General features: G+C 41.8%; 1 protein-coding gene and 1 pseudogene across 2 annotated transcripts; both read right to left on the bottom strand.

Moving 5' to 3' along the window:
• Positions 1 to 2,186: 2,186 nt before the first annotated feature.
• LOC308288674 (golgin subfamily A member 7-like) lies at positions 2,187 to 9,304 on the bottom strand (the record flags this gene model as incomplete). The annotated part of the gene is made up of 8 exons (XM_080730145.1): positions 2,187 to 2,374; positions 3,209 to 3,310; positions 3,414 to 3,489; positions 3,829 to 3,908; positions 6,253 to 6,366; positions 6,692 to 6,747; positions 7,443 to 7,583; positions 9,241 to 9,304. 8 exons carry the CDS (start codon positions 9,302 to 9,304, stop codon positions 2,291 to 2,293), a joined length of 717 nt encoding a protein of 238 aa, XP_080586271.1. The 3' UTR covers positions 2,187 to 2,290.
• A 444-nt stretch (positions 9,305 to 9,748) lies between these two features.
• LOC308288685 (cyclin-dependent kinase 10-like) lies at positions 9,749 to 19,411 on the bottom strand (annotated as a pseudogene). The gene is made up of 11 exons: positions 19,330 to 19,411; positions 18,260 to 18,337; positions 17,609 to 17,681; positions 17,160 to 17,262; positions 16,496 to 16,577; positions 15,451 to 15,518; positions 14,752 to 14,804; positions 13,944 to 14,013; positions 12,958 to 13,017; positions 11,340 to 11,463; positions 9,749 to 9,940 (listed from the first exon to the last, which is right to left on the bottom strand). The product of its transcript is annotated as a cyclin-dependent kinase 10-like (transcript).
• Between the last annotated feature and the right edge of the window lie 2,253 nt (positions 19,412 to 21,664).

Raw genomic sequence — 21,664 nt, forward strand, 5'->3', positions numbered from 1 at the left:
ATCAAGCTTCATCTCGTTCTTTTCTTCTTTGACTTTTACTGTGAAATATAAGCAATGCAAAGTGCTTCATTCCAGTAACTGAAGATTGCAATAACAGTTGATTTATTTTTTATTACAGGCTTGAGGTTTGACTGATGACTATACACAACTAAATGTACTGCCTCCATGCAGGTCTGGGTATGGGAGTTGTATTATATCTAAATGCTAGATAAACATACCATTTGGACTGTTACATAAGATGGTTCGTAGAAAGGTATTTTGTCTCCCAGGGTGACAGGTGGCACGGTGACAAGAGTTTGACAGCGATGGGCAGCTGGACCTGATGCTGGCCCTGGACACAGTGTGTCACATCTCAGTCCGCAAGGTCACACAGTGCCTCTCTGGTGTGTGTGTGTGCAAGACAGGATAAAATTGTATCTATGGGGCTGTTAAGTCTGACATCATTTTGTAGGCAGAGGAGAACTTTTGGGGGCAAAAGGCCCCAGCACCCGTGAATCTTTTTACTATTTTCACTATTTACAAATTTGTTGTTGAAAGGAAAGAGGTAGAATTAACTTTAGTCGTTATTTTTGTCTCGGATCTGTTGAAATAGCGAGGGACAGATATTGATAATAAATCTGCTTGGAGGCCTGACTACAAAATGATGTCACGGCTTAAAAGCCCCATTCTCTGAGGTGTATATTACCTTTAAATATCTTGCTCCATAACGGATCTAGAATCGATTGATCTCCGCCATAAAAATTATCTTGTATATCTATATCTCTAATGTGCATAGGTAGCTTCAAGCTTCAGCTTTTTGAGACAAAGCCCCAACTTGAACTTGAACCTCATATCTCCTACTATAAATCTCCTATTAATTCACATAATAATGGGTGAAGGTTTTGGAGGTCTCTGGGCCAGGTGGCATTTTGATGACCCCATTCAGCCCAGAACAAATTAACTCCTCCCTTCACCCCTCTTCTCCTTCACTCCTTCTGGTCCCTCTCCTCTCTTTAAGTTTTGTTCCATGTTGCATATCGTCACTCTCGGGCAGAAACGTATCGTATCTCCCAAGTTTCAAATGTGCATGTTTATTTGCGATGTAAAGCCTCGCTTCATCACACAAGGCCGTTGCACAAAAATCGTGAAAACAGCAGATCTACAAGCACACAACGCCTCACACCGCGAGGTGTTGTGTGCTTGTAGATCGGCTGTTTTCACTAGTCTAAATCATTTTTAAAATGATACATACCGGTACATACATGAGGTTTCCACACGACAACGACGATATGGAAATCTACTCTATTTGCTTGTCATTAAATGTCAACTGTGTTGCACTCCTGGAACACAAGGAACCAAACTCGATTCAAATTGTTCCAATCAACATCTTCAGGGGGATTATAAACCTCTACTGGCTATCGAAAGATGCACAAAAAGAAAGCAGATTACCTTAATATTGTGGTGATGAAGCAGTATTTATTTGATGTTGATCATACAGTACACACCTCATTAACATGTGTATTAAACAAAAAAGCAGTATTAAAATTGGTTTCTTGAAGGCTCATTTATATTTTGTTGAACAACCCTCTCATGCACACACATGCAGGGGTCTTCAAAGATCACAAATCAGGGACCCCCATTACATACTGTATAAAAATGTGTTGGAGATTAAAAATGTTCATAGATTTCTTAGACAGAGTAGACTTGTTTGACAGCACTATCATCAGTGTAGGTTGTTGGTCTAATGTGTATTTCTAGACATTTAACCACTTGAACCATCAAAACTTAAGTCTGACTGTCTTGTTTCCCTCTACACAAAACCTCTTTGCCAAGAATAGCAGATCTACAAGCTTGTAAATCTGCTATTTTGTAGCTTGGATATTCGTTCCACACATAATAGGGATACTAGGGTAAGTGGTAGTGTAGAGAAAAAAAAGTTCCTATCACACACAAAGATTTGGAGGACACCCCTGTAGTAACTCAGAGGACCCCCTGTTGAAGACCCCTGCCCTAGCAGTTGATGGTAATGAGCTGCAATAATGAGGTTTCTGTTGGTTGACTCTAGGTGGGTTCTCATGTGAAGTCTCTTCCCTCCCTAGCAGCCTGCACATGAGTCAGACTAGGACAACTTTAGCAGTGAGAGATGAGGAGCAACATGCCTGGCCTTGTGTTTCATTTTACATGCTATAGCCTTTATGGGAACTTAGCCAAGAGCTCTAGTGTCTGTTGTCTAAGCTTCTCCGGGTGGACCATCCATGGTGGTGAGTGAAAAACGGGCCTAGTAGTATGGTTGAGTGGTGTGTGTGCCTCGTCATCGACCGGTGCTACCGGATGTTGTGCTGCTGCCTGAGCTGGAACCACTGGAGCCTCGGTCCTTGTAAATAGAGATTTCAATCTAATGAAAGAGGAGTTAAGGGCTGCCGACATAAGAGTTGTGAAAGTTGATCAATGATCACACATGGTAATACATGCTGACATGCATACATCCCCCCAGGGGTGTCGCACCAAATTCTGGGCCCTGGGTACAAGGATTCACTGCGGGCCCCCCATGAATGTTCTTCATGGGGGGAGGGGGTTTAACCCATTTAGACTGGTAACGCATTATTAAGCATTATTTTGTGCTTTAACTATTGACAAATAGCAGATATACAGCTCACTGCAAGCTTGTAGATCTGCTATTTTCTTCTTTTTTTTAAGCGTGAAATTGTGTCTTCTATAAATGTCTTCTAAATCATTCTAAGGTTTTTTGAAAAACCTATGTTTCTATGTCAGTTCTGCTCAAACTTTTTCATGTGAAGGACCCCCAAAACGGACACCCATCTCAAAATATGTTATTCGAGGGACCCCCCAGAAGCAAAACCTTAGTTACAAATGTTCACATTTCCACGACTTTTCAAAAATAGCAGATCTACAAGCTCGCAGAGCCGCCCTGTGAGCTTGTATATCTGCTATTTTTCAATAGCTAAAGTATAAAATAATTAAGGCACCCCTCCACCATGGGCCCGAATCCCCCCCCCCCCCCCCCCCCCCCCCCCACACACACGCACGCACGCACGCACGCACGCACGCACGCACACACACACACACACACACACACACACACACACACACACACACACACACACACACACACACACACACACACACACACACACACACACACACACACACACACACACACACACACACACACACACACACACACACACACACACACACGTAAGGATACAACCCTCATTCCCCTTTCAATGTGATCTGTGATGAGCAGCCCTCTGGGAGCGTAGATCTTCTCATTTTGTTCTTGAATATACTTGCCTATCTTCTTAAGTACCTGAATCACAGACAGATCATAATGGCAAGTTGACATGAGAGAATGAAAGAACAAATGGCAAAAGATTTCAATAAGAGAGTGAGACATCTTCTCCAAGTCTTACTTTCTCATAGCGTGTCTCCATGCAGAGGAAGATGAGGTAGGCAGTGGAACAGGCCAGGCATCCCTCCAGGTATAGTCTCGTGTGGCCAGACTGTTGCCTCCGCGATTTGGTCAAATGCTCCCGGCATACAGTCTGGTAAAGGGAAATAGAAACGATGAGTGCGAGATGAAGCGGAAGTGAAGCCCCCTCGTCACTTCCGTTTCAGTCTCACATCGCACACATTTATCATTATATAAATAAAAATCATATAAGCATGTTTAGCTTGCTGCTTAGCAAAAATGACATTTTAAAATATATTTTCTTGAACGGTAATGCCCGTTTCCATTACTCGCCGTTAGGGAGCTGCTGTTCCAGACTCTATATAGCGATTGTGGAATAGTTGTCTGGCTACGCGAGACTACTCCAGGTAGGAGACTGGCCTCCAATCTTCTCCGCCTCGGTGGTGTAGTAGTTATTCAACGTCTTCACAGTGTCCTCAAACAGTGTCCGCTCAATCTGGAGACAAGCATGAGCATACAGTATAATATGTTATGCTACTGCGAGTAAAGTGTGCATCCAAACGTCGACAGATACCGATAGGTAGTTAATTTGCACTCATAATAAAGCTTGAGTAGTAAACCCTTATTCACTTCATTGCATAATAACTAGTAAGACGCCTCAGGGCTCAATTCTTGGCCATCTGGCCAGTGATGTATATCGGACCAGTTACCCATATATGGAGACCCCTGCATGAACGACAACAAGGTTATGTCAAAACATGCCCATATATGGGCATTACCAAATATGGGCATTCCCAGATATGTCCTTAATATTGATGACATTGGGACAGAGATCTCCATATATGGGCATAAGACATATGTTAATTAGTAAAGCCAAGCAGGGCCTTGGCAAGTTAGGGCCTGGGTTGAAATAATATAATAAATATATATTTGAAACAAAAGTGCTTCATTCAAAAAGGCAAAGAAACAAAGCAAAAACAAAACAAGAAGATTTAAAAGGGACTAAAATGGTCAAAGGCAGTTTAAATTAGTAAATTAAGACCACAATAGGCTCTATGCATATACGCTTCCATTTGTACACTCTCAGAGTTACACACCTGTATGGGGACATTTGGAACCCACTCAAGGACACTTTGAGACCCACTGGTGTAGCAGAGTGTTTCCAGTGAGCCAACATGCACAATATCAGCACCCTGACTCTGTTTGACCAGAATGGAACAGACCCTTCATTTGACCAGAATGGAACAGACCCTTCATTAGTATCATCGGTAACACCTGTGAAGGAAGTCGAAAGACACCCGGAAGTAGAACAAAATGGTGTATATGCATACTGTATAGCCTATTATACACAGCTCAGATATGGTTTAAAAGCACATGGTGGATCACGTATATTACACAGCTAAAATAATACGGTCCCCTTTTAAAAGCATCGACTGACTGTGATGCTCTCAGGTGGTCAGGGAGGGCATTCCACAGCAGTGCAGCAGCTGAGCAGAAGTAGGCCAGTCAATCTAAGCAAAAAAAGGGCCTGACCCAAAAGAAATTGCAATAGTAATGGTTCAAGGTTTTTTTATGATCCTTCCAAAACACGTTAAAAATCTACCAAAATATTCTTAGTGGATCAAGGTGAATTCAGGGGGTTCACGTTTGGGTCCCTTCACTTACTATACAGGAAAAAAGACCCCCCAAAAATCCTCTTTAAGTAGCATGTAAGGGGTCTAACTAGGGGTTTTTCATGATTCTAATTCCATTCCAAGCATTTGTTTTGCACCAAAAACATTCCTTGGGCTAAAAACTGACCCCCAATACTATGGTTTAGTGATGAGTCATCACTTTTCTGGGGTCAGCTCAGTTTTGCGGTGTCCCTTTTTAGCCCGGGGAATGTTTTTTGTGCAAAACAAATGCTTGCAATGGATTCAGGATCATGACGAACCCCTAGTAAGACCCCTCACATGCCACTTAAATAAGATTTTTTTGGAGGTCTTTTTGTCCTGTATAGTAAGTGAAGGGACCCAAACATGAACCCCCTGAATTCACCTTGATCCACTAAGAATATTTTGGTAGATTATTAACATGTGTTTTGGATGACTCTAAGGATCATAAAAAACCTTGAACCATTACTATTGAAATTTCTTTTGGGTCAAACCTCAGATTGACTAGCCTAAAGCCCCAGCAGTATGACAGTGTCGTTGGCTGATAACTTATTTTTGCAAGTGACGCTATCATTATTACGAAAGTAGGTAATTCAATGCATCCACACTTTAACACACATCCTCACTTTTCTTCAAATATTGTAATACTGCCGAGTGCTGACCGAGTGGCCCTGCCACGAGCAGCAGCGGTTCAAATCGTACTTCTGAGCTACACTACTAGGGCTGTCACGATATGACATTTTACATGACGATTAATTGTCACTCAAATAATTGGCGATTAACGATTTAATTGTGTTTTTGTCGTTGATAATTACATTTCTTTTTGGCTTTTAGGCTTTGAAGTTGTACATGGTAGATATGACACATAACCTAAATATACAAAGAAATTACTGACATATTTGACAACTTACTACTTAAAAAATGACTTTGATAGTGGAAATAGCCGATCTACAAGCTCACAACGCGTTGTGAGCTTGTAGATCTGCTATTTCCACTAGTTTTGACTTAAAAAAAATATATAAACATTTTTCAACATGGAAACGATTATGACGATTATGAAAAATAATCGCGATTATGTCAAATAATTGCGATTAGACGATTATGTAAAAATTGTGACAGCCCTACTCATCACACACATTTGCCATTGAAAAGAAAACAAACGAAGATTTTCTCTATACGCCCCCTCACCCTGCTTTCCGGTTCAGAGGGGAACTTGCAGGTGGTGCCTTCGCTATAGTCCCTCTGAATGAAGACTTTGTTGGCTAGCGATGCACTATGCCTCAGCTCCTGCAGGTTGTGGAACTAGAGGACAAACAGCACACAGAAAGCATATTCAAATTAATTTGAAGGTCATTATCCCCGGAAAGATACATTTACACAAATGTATATGTTGCATCATCATGACATGTTGTTAGATTGTAGCAGTTCTTTTTTGGCGAGTGACACTTTCGTATTACGGAATCCATCCCTGTACCCATTCAATTTTAATGTTTGCAAACAACGGCAGATGCTCTTGCCTTTAGGGATATTGGATGATAGAGGACAAGCACTCAGCATGTGATCAATCACTACTCTAGCTGTGTGGACTCCACTCTGCCTTGTTGCGTGTTGGACCTGAGCCCAGTACTGGACATACTATCTTATCTCTCATTCGCTCTCTGGCAGCCAGGATATGGAAGCAAGCTGGGAAGGAGATGGTACAACATTTCACTACAACTCACAACATATCAATTCAGCGAAACAGGATTAAACAAACTGACGAAACATTTTTTACAACAAAAGCTTCTTATTTTTTGTATTATATATTTTTTCTTCGTACAGATGATAGTGAGGGTGGGAAGCTGTGAATCGCAATTAAATGTCATCGCTCGTCTGTATTTTTAACATAACAGGTTCAGACGAGAGAATTGGTGAGGATGGAATAGCAGAACGGCCGCTGTCCGCGGTGCTGATCGCCATATAGCGTGTGCAGTCATATTGCATGATCATCATAAACATCAGTGGCGACATGACACTGGATTAACGGGACGACTCAACTCAACAACACACAAAAAGAGATCGGCTTTCACAAAAACAGCTTAACACCGCGAGGTCTGCGCGATGATCCGCTGTTTCTGCCCCACTTATATTTCCATTTAAAAAATCAAAGCAGTTCCTCTTCTTCACCGAACATACGCCCAAAGAAGCTGAAAGCAAATATGCTTGATACATTTGACCAAATAAAAAATAAAAATAAAAAAAAACATACATTTGTTTCAAGCGTGCACAGTTCCGCCAGTGCTGTTTTACCAGTCGCGCCAATGAACTGCAGCGGCGGATGAGGTATCTAACTTTTGATATCTATGTTCTAACATGTACCATGATATGTCTATGTTTACCTCTGGCTTCCTGGAGCTTCTTTTTCTCAGACTCGCGGTCCTCCTTGGTCTGGTTGCTCTTCACACGCAGGGCTCCGATCACCAGCCTGCGGGCCAACGCTGCACTTGTTTGGGGTCGCTCCTTAGCAGGCAAGAGGTAGTCTGGAGGTTGGTTTAAAAGATACGATTGTTTTTTGCTGTTAATACGGATGCAATAGAAATCGAAATGGTCCTTACGGTCCCATCCACTGTGATTTTTCCCCATAGTATAGTTTCCCCATTCGCCCCTTGAAAATCAAATGTACATCAGTATGGCCAAACTGTATCATTTATAGGTTCATAATCTTTGACACAGGAACAGATTAATACACTACTGTCACAACCAATACATTTAAAGCAACATAATACACATAAGTCAATATGGGAAGAGTGCAACAACTGATGTTTTGTTTCGGTTGCATGTCATGGCGCCTCGTTTAAGCTGCGATTTCAAGCTACAACTTTCAACCTCCTGCTATGTGTTCCTTAACACTCTGCACTGCAAAGTGCTGCATATTAGATACACAAAAGGCTGTCCTGAAGAAATTAAGTCTTTCACCATAAAACAATGATCCACCCTCCTTTTAAATCAATAAAAGCGCAGAGCCGCTCTGGACACAGGAGCAGTGATAACAATCAACAATGTGTATCCATGACTTTTGGAAAAACACAATTCTTATTCAATTACAGTTAGAATCCCTGATCCTGTCAAATGTCAGAGCACTTGAATAAGTAAAACCAGGTACCTTGATGAAATGTGTCAAGGTCAAGTTTATTATCATGTCCTAAACTGGGCAATTAATGTTACAGCAGATAATAAAAACTCTAAAACACAGTTAACATACTGGTACATGAACAAGATCCAGATGGTATTATTAACTGGATCTTGTGACCATGTCCATGTATAGATTTTTGTTTTGTTTTAGTGTATTAGAATACAATTCTTCCAGGACCACAAGGGTCTCAAAATGATCACATGACAATGTCTAGGTTCGATGTCAGCAGAATATCACAGCATTGAAGGACCAATAACCATTAGGATAGTATACTTATAATACTTAGTTTTTATAAACTTAGTTTTTTGCGGTGACATGCTTCCTAGTTTCTTCTTCTCTGAGCTGTTTTTTGTTTTGTTTTTTCGCACAGTTTTTTTTACTTTGCACTATTAGGTTGGAACTATTGCTGTATTGACTTTGACCTCTAAGGACCTTCCAGGGAGAGTGCTCATGTGGGTCTTGCGGTGACACGCTGCCTAGTTTCTTCTGCTCTGAGCTGTTTCTGTTGTTTTTTTCGCACTGTTTTTCGACATTGCACTATTAGGTTGTGTTGGTAGTTTCTGAGTATTTGTCTTGTTTAACAATGACAGTGAGATACTTGTTGCACTAACTAGCATTGACTGCTTTGGTCTCTTTTTTGTAAGACACTTTATGTATATATACTTATATTTAATTCGCCCCCTCTATTGATGCACCTTCTCTTTTTTGGTACTGTACTGCTCTTGTTTTTTACTCTTATCTATCTTTTCCTACTTCTCTGTAACTTTGTAAATAACTGTATACTGCTGTGCTACAACTGGACAACTGAATTTCCCCCTTGGGATAATAAAGGTATCTATCTATCTATCTATCTATAAAAGCCTTAACTCTATATAATGTTAATTAACGCTTAAAAACAAACGCTTTCCTACCAAAGTTGGCATAGAAATGTATCAATCTGAGCTAGCTCACAATATGCTTAGAGAGAATCTCTGAAGATGTTTAAACCAATATGTGATGCAAACCTGAGCAGCTACGAGCTTTGGCCTTGGTAGTGGCAGACGATCTGGAGAGAGGCCGCACCTTCATCAACGGATGTTTGGACTTCAGGGCCTCACGAGCTGAGACAAAGAATAACATTCAATCATGCATATCATTAAGTGCCTCTTAATATAACAAGTGCATTTTGAGATCATGTACAAGTCTACAAGACTATATAATAGAAGAGAATTAATTACACATTACACTTCGTTACATTCAAAAAGTAACTGTTCACAGTCCTTTTTAAACCAACCTGCTATGGGGCTGGAGAAGAGGCCCAGTGCATGCGACACACACACACACACACACACACACACACACACACACACACACACACACACACACACACACACACACACACACACACACACACACACACACACACACACACACACACACACACACACACACACACACACACATGCGTACACTTGAAGCCTTGTGAGACATGAATGCTTCGATTAGTACAACCAAATCATCTTGTACCGGTACTTACTGGTAGGACTGAAATGACTTGATGAGATCCTCTGTCTTGAACTCAGCTGGGAAGTCGCAGATCTCTACGATGTGAGACAGCTCGTCCTCTCGGAGGTCGATGTCTGCATCTTCATCTCTGTCCATGTTGTAGTAGTCAAACCTGGCCTCCTGGATTGACTTTTTCTTCCTGCCCTCCATCACACCCATCTGAATGAATGACGAGACAACAAAGGACAGATAATAATAATAATGGATTGCACTTTTATTATGCTTTTCTAAGTAAGTTGAGAATGAGCAAGTTGAGAAAGAGCTTTGGGTCCATTCATTCATTCATACATTGGGAAGTGAAGCAGCGAACAGTCGACCCCAGCGTCCTCCCTTCCCACATTCCCACACCAATGGTGGCAAGCTAGCACCGACCTACGCATTGGAGGTAATGTGGGGTTCAGTGTCTTGCCCAAGAACACTTCAACAATTGACATGTGGACAGGAGGAGTCGGTATTCGAACCGCCAACCCACAGATCATTAATTGCGACTGTAGGTTGCAAGTTTACTATGAAAACCGGCACATCTTGTCCGCGTATCTCTGTCTGTATGTAGGTCACGCCTGACACTGTACTTCGTTCCCCTGACACGGGTATTCCACAGAACACCTTTTATGCCCATATATGATATACATCACTGGCCACTAGATGGCCAAGACATAGCCCATATCTGTGTGGCTGGTTCAGATAGGGATCTCCATGTATGGGCATAAAAGGGATTGTATGTTGTTGTGATGTCATGGGAACCAATCTAAAAGATTCTTTTTTATGCACATATATGGAGATCCCTGATGTCATCAATATTAAGCCCATATCTAACTTCAAATGGGAATGCCCATATATGGAGGAAGCCAGCCCATATCTGTGTAGCTGGTAACCGTTCAGACAGTCTCCATGTAGGGACCGTTTCGCTGTTACTACGTGACGTACGTGTCATCTTTTCGACACCCAACTCTAACCCTTAAACCTAACCTATGTGGGGTGAGTCGCCAACCCTCCTGACGCTCCTTTGTTGAAATAACGGTCGTTCGAAGATTTCCACCTCCATGTATGGGCATAAAAGGGATGTACCTGTACATCCCTTCGTGAAAATGTGTGCAAATCTTTGAATATATGTATTTTAAAAGTGAACATTTGTAACTCAAATTTTGCTTCTGGGTGGTCCCTGGAACTAAATATTTTGAGATGCGGGTCCGTGGCCAAATAAATATCATTTTGGGGGTCCTTCCCATGAAAAGGTTTGAGAACCACTGACATAGTAGCCTCTCAAGAACAGACTAACTGAGCTCCATTTAATTTAAATGATAACACATGTGTGTGTGTGTGTGTGTGTGTGTGTGTGTGTGTGTGTGTGTGTGTGTGTGTGTGTGTGTGTGTGTGTGTGTGTGTGTGTGTGTGTATGTGTGAGTAGAGTCGGTACCTTCGCTGTGGGTTGTACATGAAGAGCAGGTTGAGTACTCGGTGGCCAGCTTCAGCGTTGGGGTACTAGGTTAATTTGGCCATGACTGATTTATGTCATTATTATTGCACATAATCCATATTCAGAGGGTTGAATGCTTACAGGCCAGATGCTCTCATTGGGCGTACCCAGCAGCTGAACGATCATGTCCACCTGCTGGATCTCAGAGCTACCAGGCAGCAGGGGCTTGTGTGCCAGCAGCTCTGCCAGGATGCAGCCTACAGCCCTGCAGACAAACAACATCAGCAAACACACTGTTTCCCAAACTGTGTATGTGGGTCGTGGAACCAATTTTTGTGGGCCGTGAGTAAAATCCCTTCCCCCCTTTTCGTTTGGGTTTGTTATCTTATTTCAAAAGATTTTTAAAAGTTTAAAACAAAAAAGGCCCAACTTTTCATCAATTAACACCTTGACGTCCGAAATAGAATGGTGGTTGGTAGATTAGCCGTGACATTTCTATTATTGTATTGTGATCTGAGACATAATATTATGTTTATAAACATGACCCCGCAGCCCCTCCATCTTGAACAGCGCCGCTGTTTTTTCTTTTTTTTTTTCCCCCAGGCCAGTAACTCACCATGATTTTCTCGATTTCCGTTGGGATAGAATGGGGGTTTTGGCCGATCGTCGATGTCCCCGTGCGTTTCGCGTGCGCGATCCTTTCACGTAAATGTCCCCGCAAATAGTCCATGTGTGACTGAAGAACAGAACTGAAACGTTTCGCTAGCATAGCCCCAAGCATGGCTGCTGTAGGAGCTCGAGTGTGCAGACAGCAAACGGATGGCTGGGAGTAGCCTTGGAGAAGGAGAGGCGCTGACGTCACCTCTGCTTCATGCACGGTCTGCATGAGCTATCAGTGCACGAGTGGTGACTAGGGAAGGTTAGACGATCGCCGATTTCGGATCAAAAGCTTTTATTCCGGTTTTAAAGACAAAGTCCGGGAATGTACGACGTGGCTGAGAGTCCCTGGGGGGATGTGCGATATAGTACGGTTTTAACATTAAGGGGCTCCCCTTGGCTTAGAAGGTGTTAAAAACAATTCCAAAATGTTTCAAAAGTATTCCATGAATAAAATAAAAACTAACCATTTCCATAAATACATTTTAAAAAGTTTAAGAAGTAGTTAAAATAGCTGATCTACAAGCTTACAACGCGGTGAGAAGTGACCCGTTGAGAGCTTGTGGATCTGCTATTTTCACCAGCTCGGGTCCCGGGCAAACATCAAATCTCTCTTTCTAAAAAGTTTCTCGAGCTAAAAGGTTTGGGCACCACTGAGCTAACAGATCCTTGGTGCCTTTCTAAAACAAAAACTAAACAAAACACGAAATAAAGAAATAAAGGAAAAGCACCACCACCCTAAGATTAGGCCTTCACAGAGTCAAAGATGTTTATTTGAAATGCCTGTTCTTTAGTCAAAAATAGGTTCCCTGTGTTACATTTTACAGTATAGTATATAATAGACAGTATACAGTATGTCTGCTTTTTGGAGCTGTGTGGAACACAAGCTCCCTATACGTGGCCGTGTGTGTAGGTATGTATGTTTGTATGTGGGTCTGTCTGTATGTAGCATCAAGCCTGTGGTGTAGTACCTTTTATGACCACACATGTTACACACACACACACACACACACACACACACACACACACACACACACACACACACACAGCTCCACTTCGAACAGAGGTTCGATTTTAATGATGTTAGAGCGTGGAGCCTCACCACATATCCAGTGCTGATGTCTGTGTCTTGGTCCCGAGGAGGAGCTCTGGTGCTCTGCACCTGGTGAGAAAGAGACAGATAAAGCCTAAATTATACTTTGCTGTAAGACTCACAATGGCCGTGGTCAAGTTTTTCAGTTGAAGATCAGTTCTCGCTGTGTATCTCGAACTGCAAATATCAATATTGTTACGTAAAGATCAATTGTTAGGCCGGCAAATACAGGGTTCCCACACCAATGAATTTCCAAAACATTTCCAAAACTTTTCCAAAATATTTAAGCCAATTTCCAGGACTATATAACAATAATTCAGCGCACTAACAAGTCGCGTACTCCTATGTGCAATGCCCAGACAGGCAGTGTAGCAAAAATAAAGCGTGCACGCTGCGAACAGGCCGTGGCGTGCATGCGGATCATGCACGATGGACACGCACGTCAAAAGGTTAGAAAATCGCGGCATGGAACGCTCAAAGTCGATTTATGGTGGCAGTAAATTAGTTTAACAAAATCAATAACCAAAAACAATTCATAGCTATTTTTACCAGGACCTTCCAGGACCCTTGATCATTTCCAAAACTTTTCTCAGAAAGCCTGGTGGGCGAGGTTAATAAGAATGAGTTGTCAATGCCCCTGGTGGATGAATTTGTTAATGCTCTATACCAGGGGTTCTCAAAACCTTTTTAGGCTGTGACCCCCAAAATAAACATTTTGAACTGGGGACTCCCACCCTGACAAGCATTTGGAATTGTAGGTATTACATTTAATGTGACTCGGTTCCACAGATAAACATTGTGAAAATAGCAGATCTACATGCTCACAACGCCTCGCAACGTTCGCCTCTTGCTTACTTAATATTTGACAGGTTGGCCAGTCCTGTCGAATATTCGGCTATGCGAATACTTTGAGGTTGAATAATTCGAATACTAAAAATCACTATTTGTGAATGCCCTAATGCATACACGCACACACAGACGCACACACCACTTACCATAGTGTGACCACTCTGGGGGTCATAGGCTGCATAGGTATGCCATTCATACGGGCCAAGCCAAAATCAGCTGTGAAGAGAGAAAAGTCAGAAACCTTTTAGTCAAGTCACGTTTATTTGCACTGCCCTTCACCACTGTTACAGTGTCAAAGGGCTTTACATTCCCACATTTAAAGGCCGTATGTCATAAAAAAAAGGGTAAATCTGATTAGCTAATATGAATGATGATGTTACAGAGCTGTACAACTGTACTGTATATTGTACTCTGTCCGTCGGCCCGTCTCCCCTAAGTCCACTCGCTTGCAGCAGCTTCCTTGCACTAAAAAAACCTTCTTTTATTACTAGATTTGTGTATATAAAAATATATATTACTACTCAAATATCTTAGTTACAGCAACATTGTTAATGTCAAGTAGTTTGTTTATGCTCATTTATTGAAATAAAAAAGATCACTTTGGGCATTTATTGCCCTGGTTCTCCACGAAATTATAGCCGCGCACAGAGCCTCAGAGCCAGCTTGAGCAATGAACGGGGGAGGGGCATTAGCAGGGCAGCTCACAACCCGCTGAGAGAAGCATTCCGACGGCGAGAGTCCACACCGTGGAGTGCCAGTGCCAGAGAGCAGCGAAACGGCCCACCCCGTTTTCAGAATGTTTACAGAGACCACGTGACCTAGTGTATCATAATGTAAATTTTTGGGGCATGACACACAGTCTTTAACAAAGGAAGCAAAACAACACCCACTGTCCCCTGCAAGGACCAGTGGTTAAGAGATGGTGGTAGTTATTATGTTATAATGATGACTCACCTATCTTTACACAGCCCTTGTCTGTCATCAGCAGATTAGACACCTTCAGGTCTCTGGTAACAAGACATACAGCACAGAGTCAGTACATTAAAATCTTCATGGGGGCACCGGATAGTGTCGACCACATAATCACAGTCACACAACATCCCTGGTTTGATTCCACCTGTGTTGCATGTCCACCTATTTCTGCTGTTAGGAAACTTTCTCTTGATTGTCCGATATAAATAAATAAAGAACTGACTAAGAAAAAATAAAATGATGGGGCAGTTAAAAATATAGAGTCAGAATATATAGTTAACTAGCCTACAGAGAAAACTCCATTCATCATTGGTTTTCCCACTATTTTGTCATACTTTGCCTTCCTGTGATCCACTCATCTAATAATTCTAATAACAGTGAGTGTCAGAGACCAACCTGTGTAATAGGCCCGTCACAATTACCACATATCGCCTGATTGCAATTATTTGAGTGGAATAAAAACATTTGTGGAAATAGTGCACGTTTTATATAAAGTTATTCAATTATGTTATTCATCATATCTGCCCTGTGCACCTTTTGTTTACGAAGCCTAAAAGCCAAACAGAAATGTAATTTTTATTGACGATGTTCAACGAAACAATTAAATCGTTAATCGTAATTATTTGAGGGACAATTAATCGCTATGTAAAATGCAATAATCATGATTCGTGACAGCCATACCTGTGTAGAATGAAGTTATGGTGGAGATACTCTATGCCCCTCAGCAACTGAAGGACAATACATTTCACCTGGTAATATCAAAGTAAATTGAGCATTAGTTCACAGTCATAATAAGCAAAACCGTGGAACTGAACACAAAGACCCAAACTAAATGTGCTCTTAAGATCAAGGACACTCTCAAACAACAGCTATTAAAGGGCAGCTAAGTAACTACGTAGTTACGCAGCTACGTAACGTAGGTACGTAACTAAAGGCCTGTCCATACTATAACCGAAACCGCCGTTTTCGGTCAAAAGGTAAGCTTCGACTACAACATGACGTCACTCGCAACTTCTGAAAAGCATTAGACCGAATGAGAGTTCGGAAATTTGCACGTCGGAAAGTCCAACTCGCCGAACATTTCGGTCAAAGTATGGAGAGGCCTTAAGGCTATTCTAGAAGCTTACTGCGCTAGAAGCGTACATTATCTTATCATTCATACCACTAGATTCTAGCGATCAACAGACTAACTAAATTATATTCTTTTGCTGCCATTTTGTAGTTATTTATACCACAATGCCTTGTTGTGTATATAATGGCTGTAATAACTCCAGGAAAAAGCCTTATTTGCGGTAAAGAAGTTAAGAAAAAATCTCGTCATATGCTAGAATCCCGCCTGAGCTCTCTGGAAAGTAATCACATCCCGTTTCTCATCCGGGTCAATATGTGGTGGACTGAAAAAACGTTGTGTGGTCTCAGGGAACTATAAAGAGACGATTAATGAAGAAAAAAATAACATTGGAACGGCCAGAATAAGCGCTTTTGGACGAGTTCCATCCGGCCCCATTTTAGATGTGAGGAGGTGGTCGTCAAAACTCGGATGAGGAGCAACAATAACAGAAATCCACCAAACCAGGTAGGAACATTTGTGAAAAAAGGCAAATTAAGGGGGGATATGTTTTAGTCTGGATGTCCCCTTTAAATATGAATACCTCTTGAAAGACAGGAAACAATAGTTTTTGTCATTTATAGACATCTAGACATATCATTTTCCACTCTGACCTACCTGAGCCTCAGAGAATGGAGTCTGCATGTTCTCCAGTAAACTGGCCAAGTCTTGTTCACAGTAGCTCATTACCAGAAACAGGCTAAACAAGACAAACACATTTTTTTTTTCTTTTTCTTTAATATCTCAACATGAATTTGTGATGTTAGATTTGATGTAAGCTAAAAACAGCAGAACTCTCACTGTTACCCAACAAAGCACTAACATCATCAATGAGCTTTCAGGTATAAAATCCTGATTCATTACAGAGACGAAAACAAAACCGGCAGGTAAGTGCATGTGTGGCGTTAAGCAAGAAAACGGTACAGGTTTGAATGCTTGAACCTAATAGTGTCATAGGGTCACTCTGCAAATCAAAAAAGGTTATTCATATTCTATGGTGAAACATTTCTATCCTGATGGGAGTGGTCTTTCCCAGGATCTCTCTCTCTTTCTCTCATACACATTCAGTCACATATGTGACTCACAGATTTACTTTGGAGTCTCTCTCTCTGAAATGCACTAGTGTGCAGTGATCATGTGTATTTCTGCACATGTCTTTGTGTACAGTATGTGTGTGTGTGTGTGTGTGTGTGTGTGTGTGTGTGTGTGTGTGTGTGTGTGTGTGTGTGTGTGTGTGTGTGTGTGTGTGTGTGTGTGCGTGCGTGCGTGCGTGTGCGGTTACCTCTCCAGCTGGCTTCCTATGACTACCTCCTTCAGCTCCACTATATTGGGATGTCTCAGCCTCAGGAGCAGTGTGATCTCCCGGAGACTGCTGATAGGGATACCTGCGAGAGAATGGAAATCCCAAACACATCACACATAGACAATAAACAATAATACACATACAGGAATGTCACACTCACATAAAGACACAAATAGGCACACACATTTAACATCTTTATCTGTGTTTACATTTAACAAGAAATTCTTGAACACAAACAATGGTAGATGCACAAACTTGGGACACACACACACGCACGCACGCACGCACGCACGCACGCACGCACGCACGCACGCACGCACACACACGCACGCACACTTCTCCTTTGTTTGCACCTTTCTTGCCACATAGAGAACATGAGCTTTGAGGTTATTCTGCTAAGAAATCTAAGTTTACAGCAATGGTCTTACCCATCTTTCTCTTTGTCCATGCGTACTTTCTTCAGTGCTACTATCTCATCTGACTTGGTGTCCCGGGCTCGGTCTGCGGGAAAAGGGAGGAACATGTGTGTTATCTAATGAACAGTTCCAAATCAGGCATGTCCAGTGAAGTTGATGTTGTATGGTGTACATCAGGGTTCCCCAATAGGCGGCCCGCGGGTCATTTGCGGCCCGCGGGAGGCTACTGTCTGGCCCCCACCAACCCCAGTAATAATGGTGGTATAAGAGCAGCAAGTATATCGTCGTTGTTGGGTGGAAACCTCCACATTTGTACGTCCTTTCGCAAAGTAAAGCCCTGCTTCATCATACAAGGCCGTCGCACAAAAGTAGTGAAAACAGCAGATCTACAAGCGTTGTGTGCTTATAGATCGGCTGTTTTCACTAGTTTAAATCATTTTTAAAATGATAAATGCAAAACGAACGGTTTTGGACATACAAGATTCTCACCCGACAACGACGATATCTGAACTGTCGCTGGAGTAGCGGGAACACCACCATCGCCCCCTGCAATGCTGTGGCCCTCGGCTTGGCACCCTAGACATTATTCGGCCCTTGGGGAAAACTAATTGGGGAACCCTGGTGTACATTAAATGTACGCTAACTTGAACAGCAATAACCTACACACAATGCCATAGGTTCCTTCACCTATTCGGTTCAGTTTCTCAAACTCTTTGACACTCCTGCAGTTCCCAAACTGAAAAGGGAGAGGGAAAGTGTGCCCGGAAATTAATTATAAAGCGAAATGTAGAATAAAGTTTCCCACAAAAAACTTACAAACTGCCCTCCCAAAGGCCAAGCCCAAAACTGAAAAAAAAAAAAAAAAAGCTATGGAGGGATTATATCTCCAAACTGGCTTGGGAAAGCCTCGGTATACTCCCTGAGGGAGTGGAGGAAGTTGCTCGCCCGGGATAAGGAAATCTGGAGGTCTCAGTTGGAACTGTTACCCTGGCCCCGTGACCTGATTCCGGATAAGCGGTTGTCGGTTGAAGATGGATGGATGGATGCCCCCCCCCCAAAAGGCCAAACCCAAAACTGAAAAAAGCTATCACCTCCTTAAAGCAAGGAACACATGATAAAGTCTTGTCAACATACAGCAAATGGGCAACATGTTTTAAGATACTAGTTAAACTGGTAGCAATGCCTGCTGCCAGTAAGTCAGACGCAAGAAAAAGGAACAAATACTCATTTAACGCAAAAAAAACTACAAAAAAGGAAAAGCATCTAAAAAGTGTAGATGAACTGTGAACTGTTAATGTTTTGCTGCATTCAATGAGCTTACATCTTTGTTATTAGTACGTATATATTTTTCGTTTCCCAAGACTTTCTTCTTTAGAAAGCACATTTTAGTAAAAGAAAAGTATATTAACCCAGGTGCATTCAAGTTGGTCAGTGATGTTTTTGACTCGTTTGGGTTTAGTCATGTCATGCAGCACTATTTTTGATGCAGCTTATTAACTTATTTTGCTGGGCATCCCCTGGAACCTCGTCAAGGAGCCCTGGGGGTCCTTGGAACCCACTTTGAGAACCACTTGCCTAAGTGGTTGTAAATGGGTTCTAAAACTAGGAACACTTAAGTTGGTTGTGTACTGTAGCGGTACTGATGGAACAGACAGACAGTTCCTTGCCGAACAGAATTTCCTCAGCTAACGGCGACAGTAAATAAAACAAATAACAATTGGTTATCTCCTTACCCGTTTGAGGGACAGTAAATGTTCTGTTGTTCTTTATGGATTTCAGCCTTATAGGCTCCGGTTCGTCATCAGCAGCCTCCATTCTGAGATTACCCCCGTCTACTCTAAATCTGCGCAAAAACAGTCAAGACATGATTACGATTTATGATCAAAACACAAAACAAACTGTGGGCGCCGCCATCGTGTTCAGTTTGAGCTGAGAAAAGGACGAATCCTTTCCCGGAGTTCGAGCCAATCTGGGAACTCATCGTCAAACAGAAGGGTGAACAGCGCCCTCTGCCGTTTTTTGCTTGGAATCTGTTCTTGAGAGATTAGAGTAGAGACAACAATATTATAATTTGTTGCGACCGTCAGGTCGCAGTTTAGTATCAAAACCTCCACCGGCCGTCCGTCCGTCCGTCCGTCGGTCACACGTCACACCTTTGCCCTGCTCATATCTCCGCATCAGTATGACATCACACTGCTGACATCAGTATGACATCACACCGTACACAAATGACCCTTATATAAGACCGGCATTATCTACCGACAGATTAGTAACAAGATGTCAAAATCGTTGAAGGTTGAATCTCCAGATATGGAGATAACCAACACATCCCTCCATATATGGAGATAACCGACGAATCTCACTAAGTCTGACCTCACAAGCCCCATATTTGGACACAATGGAGGTTTTGAAGTTATATGTTGTTCGTGTCCAAATATGGGGCTTGTGAGGTCAGACTTAGTGAGATTCGTCGGTTATCTCCATATATGGAGGGAGAACCAGCTTATGAGCCGATGAGTTGTGTCAGAGTCGAGATCCTGCTTGCATCTAATCTGTCGGTAGATAATGCCGGTCTTATATAAGGGTCATTTGTGTACGGTGTGATGTCATACTGATGTCAGCAGTGTGATGTCATACTGATGTCAGCAGCTATGTCTCTATATATGGAGTTATATGTTGTTCGTGTCCAAATATGGGGCTTGTAAGGTCAGACTTAGTGAGATTCGTCGGTTATCTCCATATATGGAGGGATGTGTTGGTTATCTCCATATCTGGAGATTCAACCTTCAACGATTTTGACATCTTGTTACTAATCTGTCGGTAGATAATGCCGGTCTTATGTGTGTGATGTCATACTGAAGCGGAGATATTGGCCTATTTGTGGAGATAAGCGACCAACGGTCGCTTATCTCCCGATTAGGGAGTCTTACTGGTGTTATTTCACTTATTATTAATGACAGGCGTTGATTAAATAAATAAAAAATAAGAGGACTGTCCTCAAGTCGTGTCTGCAAGACCCAAAATAGCGATTAGACGTTTGCCCGGGTCCCAAACTAGTGAAAATAGATTTATTTGAATTTTGTTTTTAATTCATGAAAGTATTAGCTTTTGGGGGATTTTTTTTATTGAAAATGCTTTGAAATAATCAAAAACAAAATGTAGGAAATTATGGGACCCATAAACATCTATTGTGTAAAAGTTCATTTTCTCCTATATATATTTTTGGCACACGACACCGTTGTAAGCAGTAATAACAAGCAGACAGACTGTGTGAGAGAAAGTGGATTAACCAACACTGCTGCCTGGTGGTCAAAATGAGAATACATCTAAACATGTGCTGCTGTTATAGGTTTGTTTCCAGATATCTGTTATCCATTATTGCAACATTATTAGAGATCTGCAAAAGTGTGGATTTAATGTAGTGCATTGGTGAGGTCAGTCTTTGAATACAGAGATTCCTTGTTCGATTCTTGAATAGACAGGACCACAATGGAAATAAGCCCTTAATAGGGGATAGGGATTTATAACACTGATACCCTTTATTAAAATGTAACACTTTTCTCAACAATATGAGCCGTTTTCATATTATGAACTATCAAACATTTGTTATGCGCTTATGATTGTATTACATTATGAGCTTTATTAAATTTGTATAGATTATTATTGCATTACGAGCCGCTATTCCATACTGAGGATCCCTCTGGTGGCCAAAAACGTTTTTTATTTCTGTTCAGGACTTGAAGTATGAAACTGGGGAAATGGCACCAAAAATTGGAGCGCTAGAAATAGGTTAACTGTTCAGTGCGAAGGCGTGTTGTCTCTCAGCACAGAGTTTTCATGTTCGAGTCCCAGGACTACTGTAGATATATTTCAAGGCCAATATACAAAAAACAACAACTTTCAAAAACACAAGGGAAATACCTGTTGGGTGTAGGTTTTACCATAGTGCAGTGAGAGGACTAGTGCTCTGTCTCTGAATACAGAGCTTCCTTGTTCGAGTCCCCAGACCTTCTGTGGTTAGAATTCGTGGCAGAAATACAAAAGAACACTTCAAAAACCCAAGGGGGC

This window comes from Nannobrachium achirus (assembly GCF_963921795.1).
Source record: "Nannobrachium achirus genome assembly, chromosome: 1".
Classification (NCBI taxonomy): domain Eukaryota; kingdom Metazoa; phylum Chordata; class Actinopteri; order Myctophiformes; family Myctophidae; genus Nannobrachium; species Nannobrachium achirus.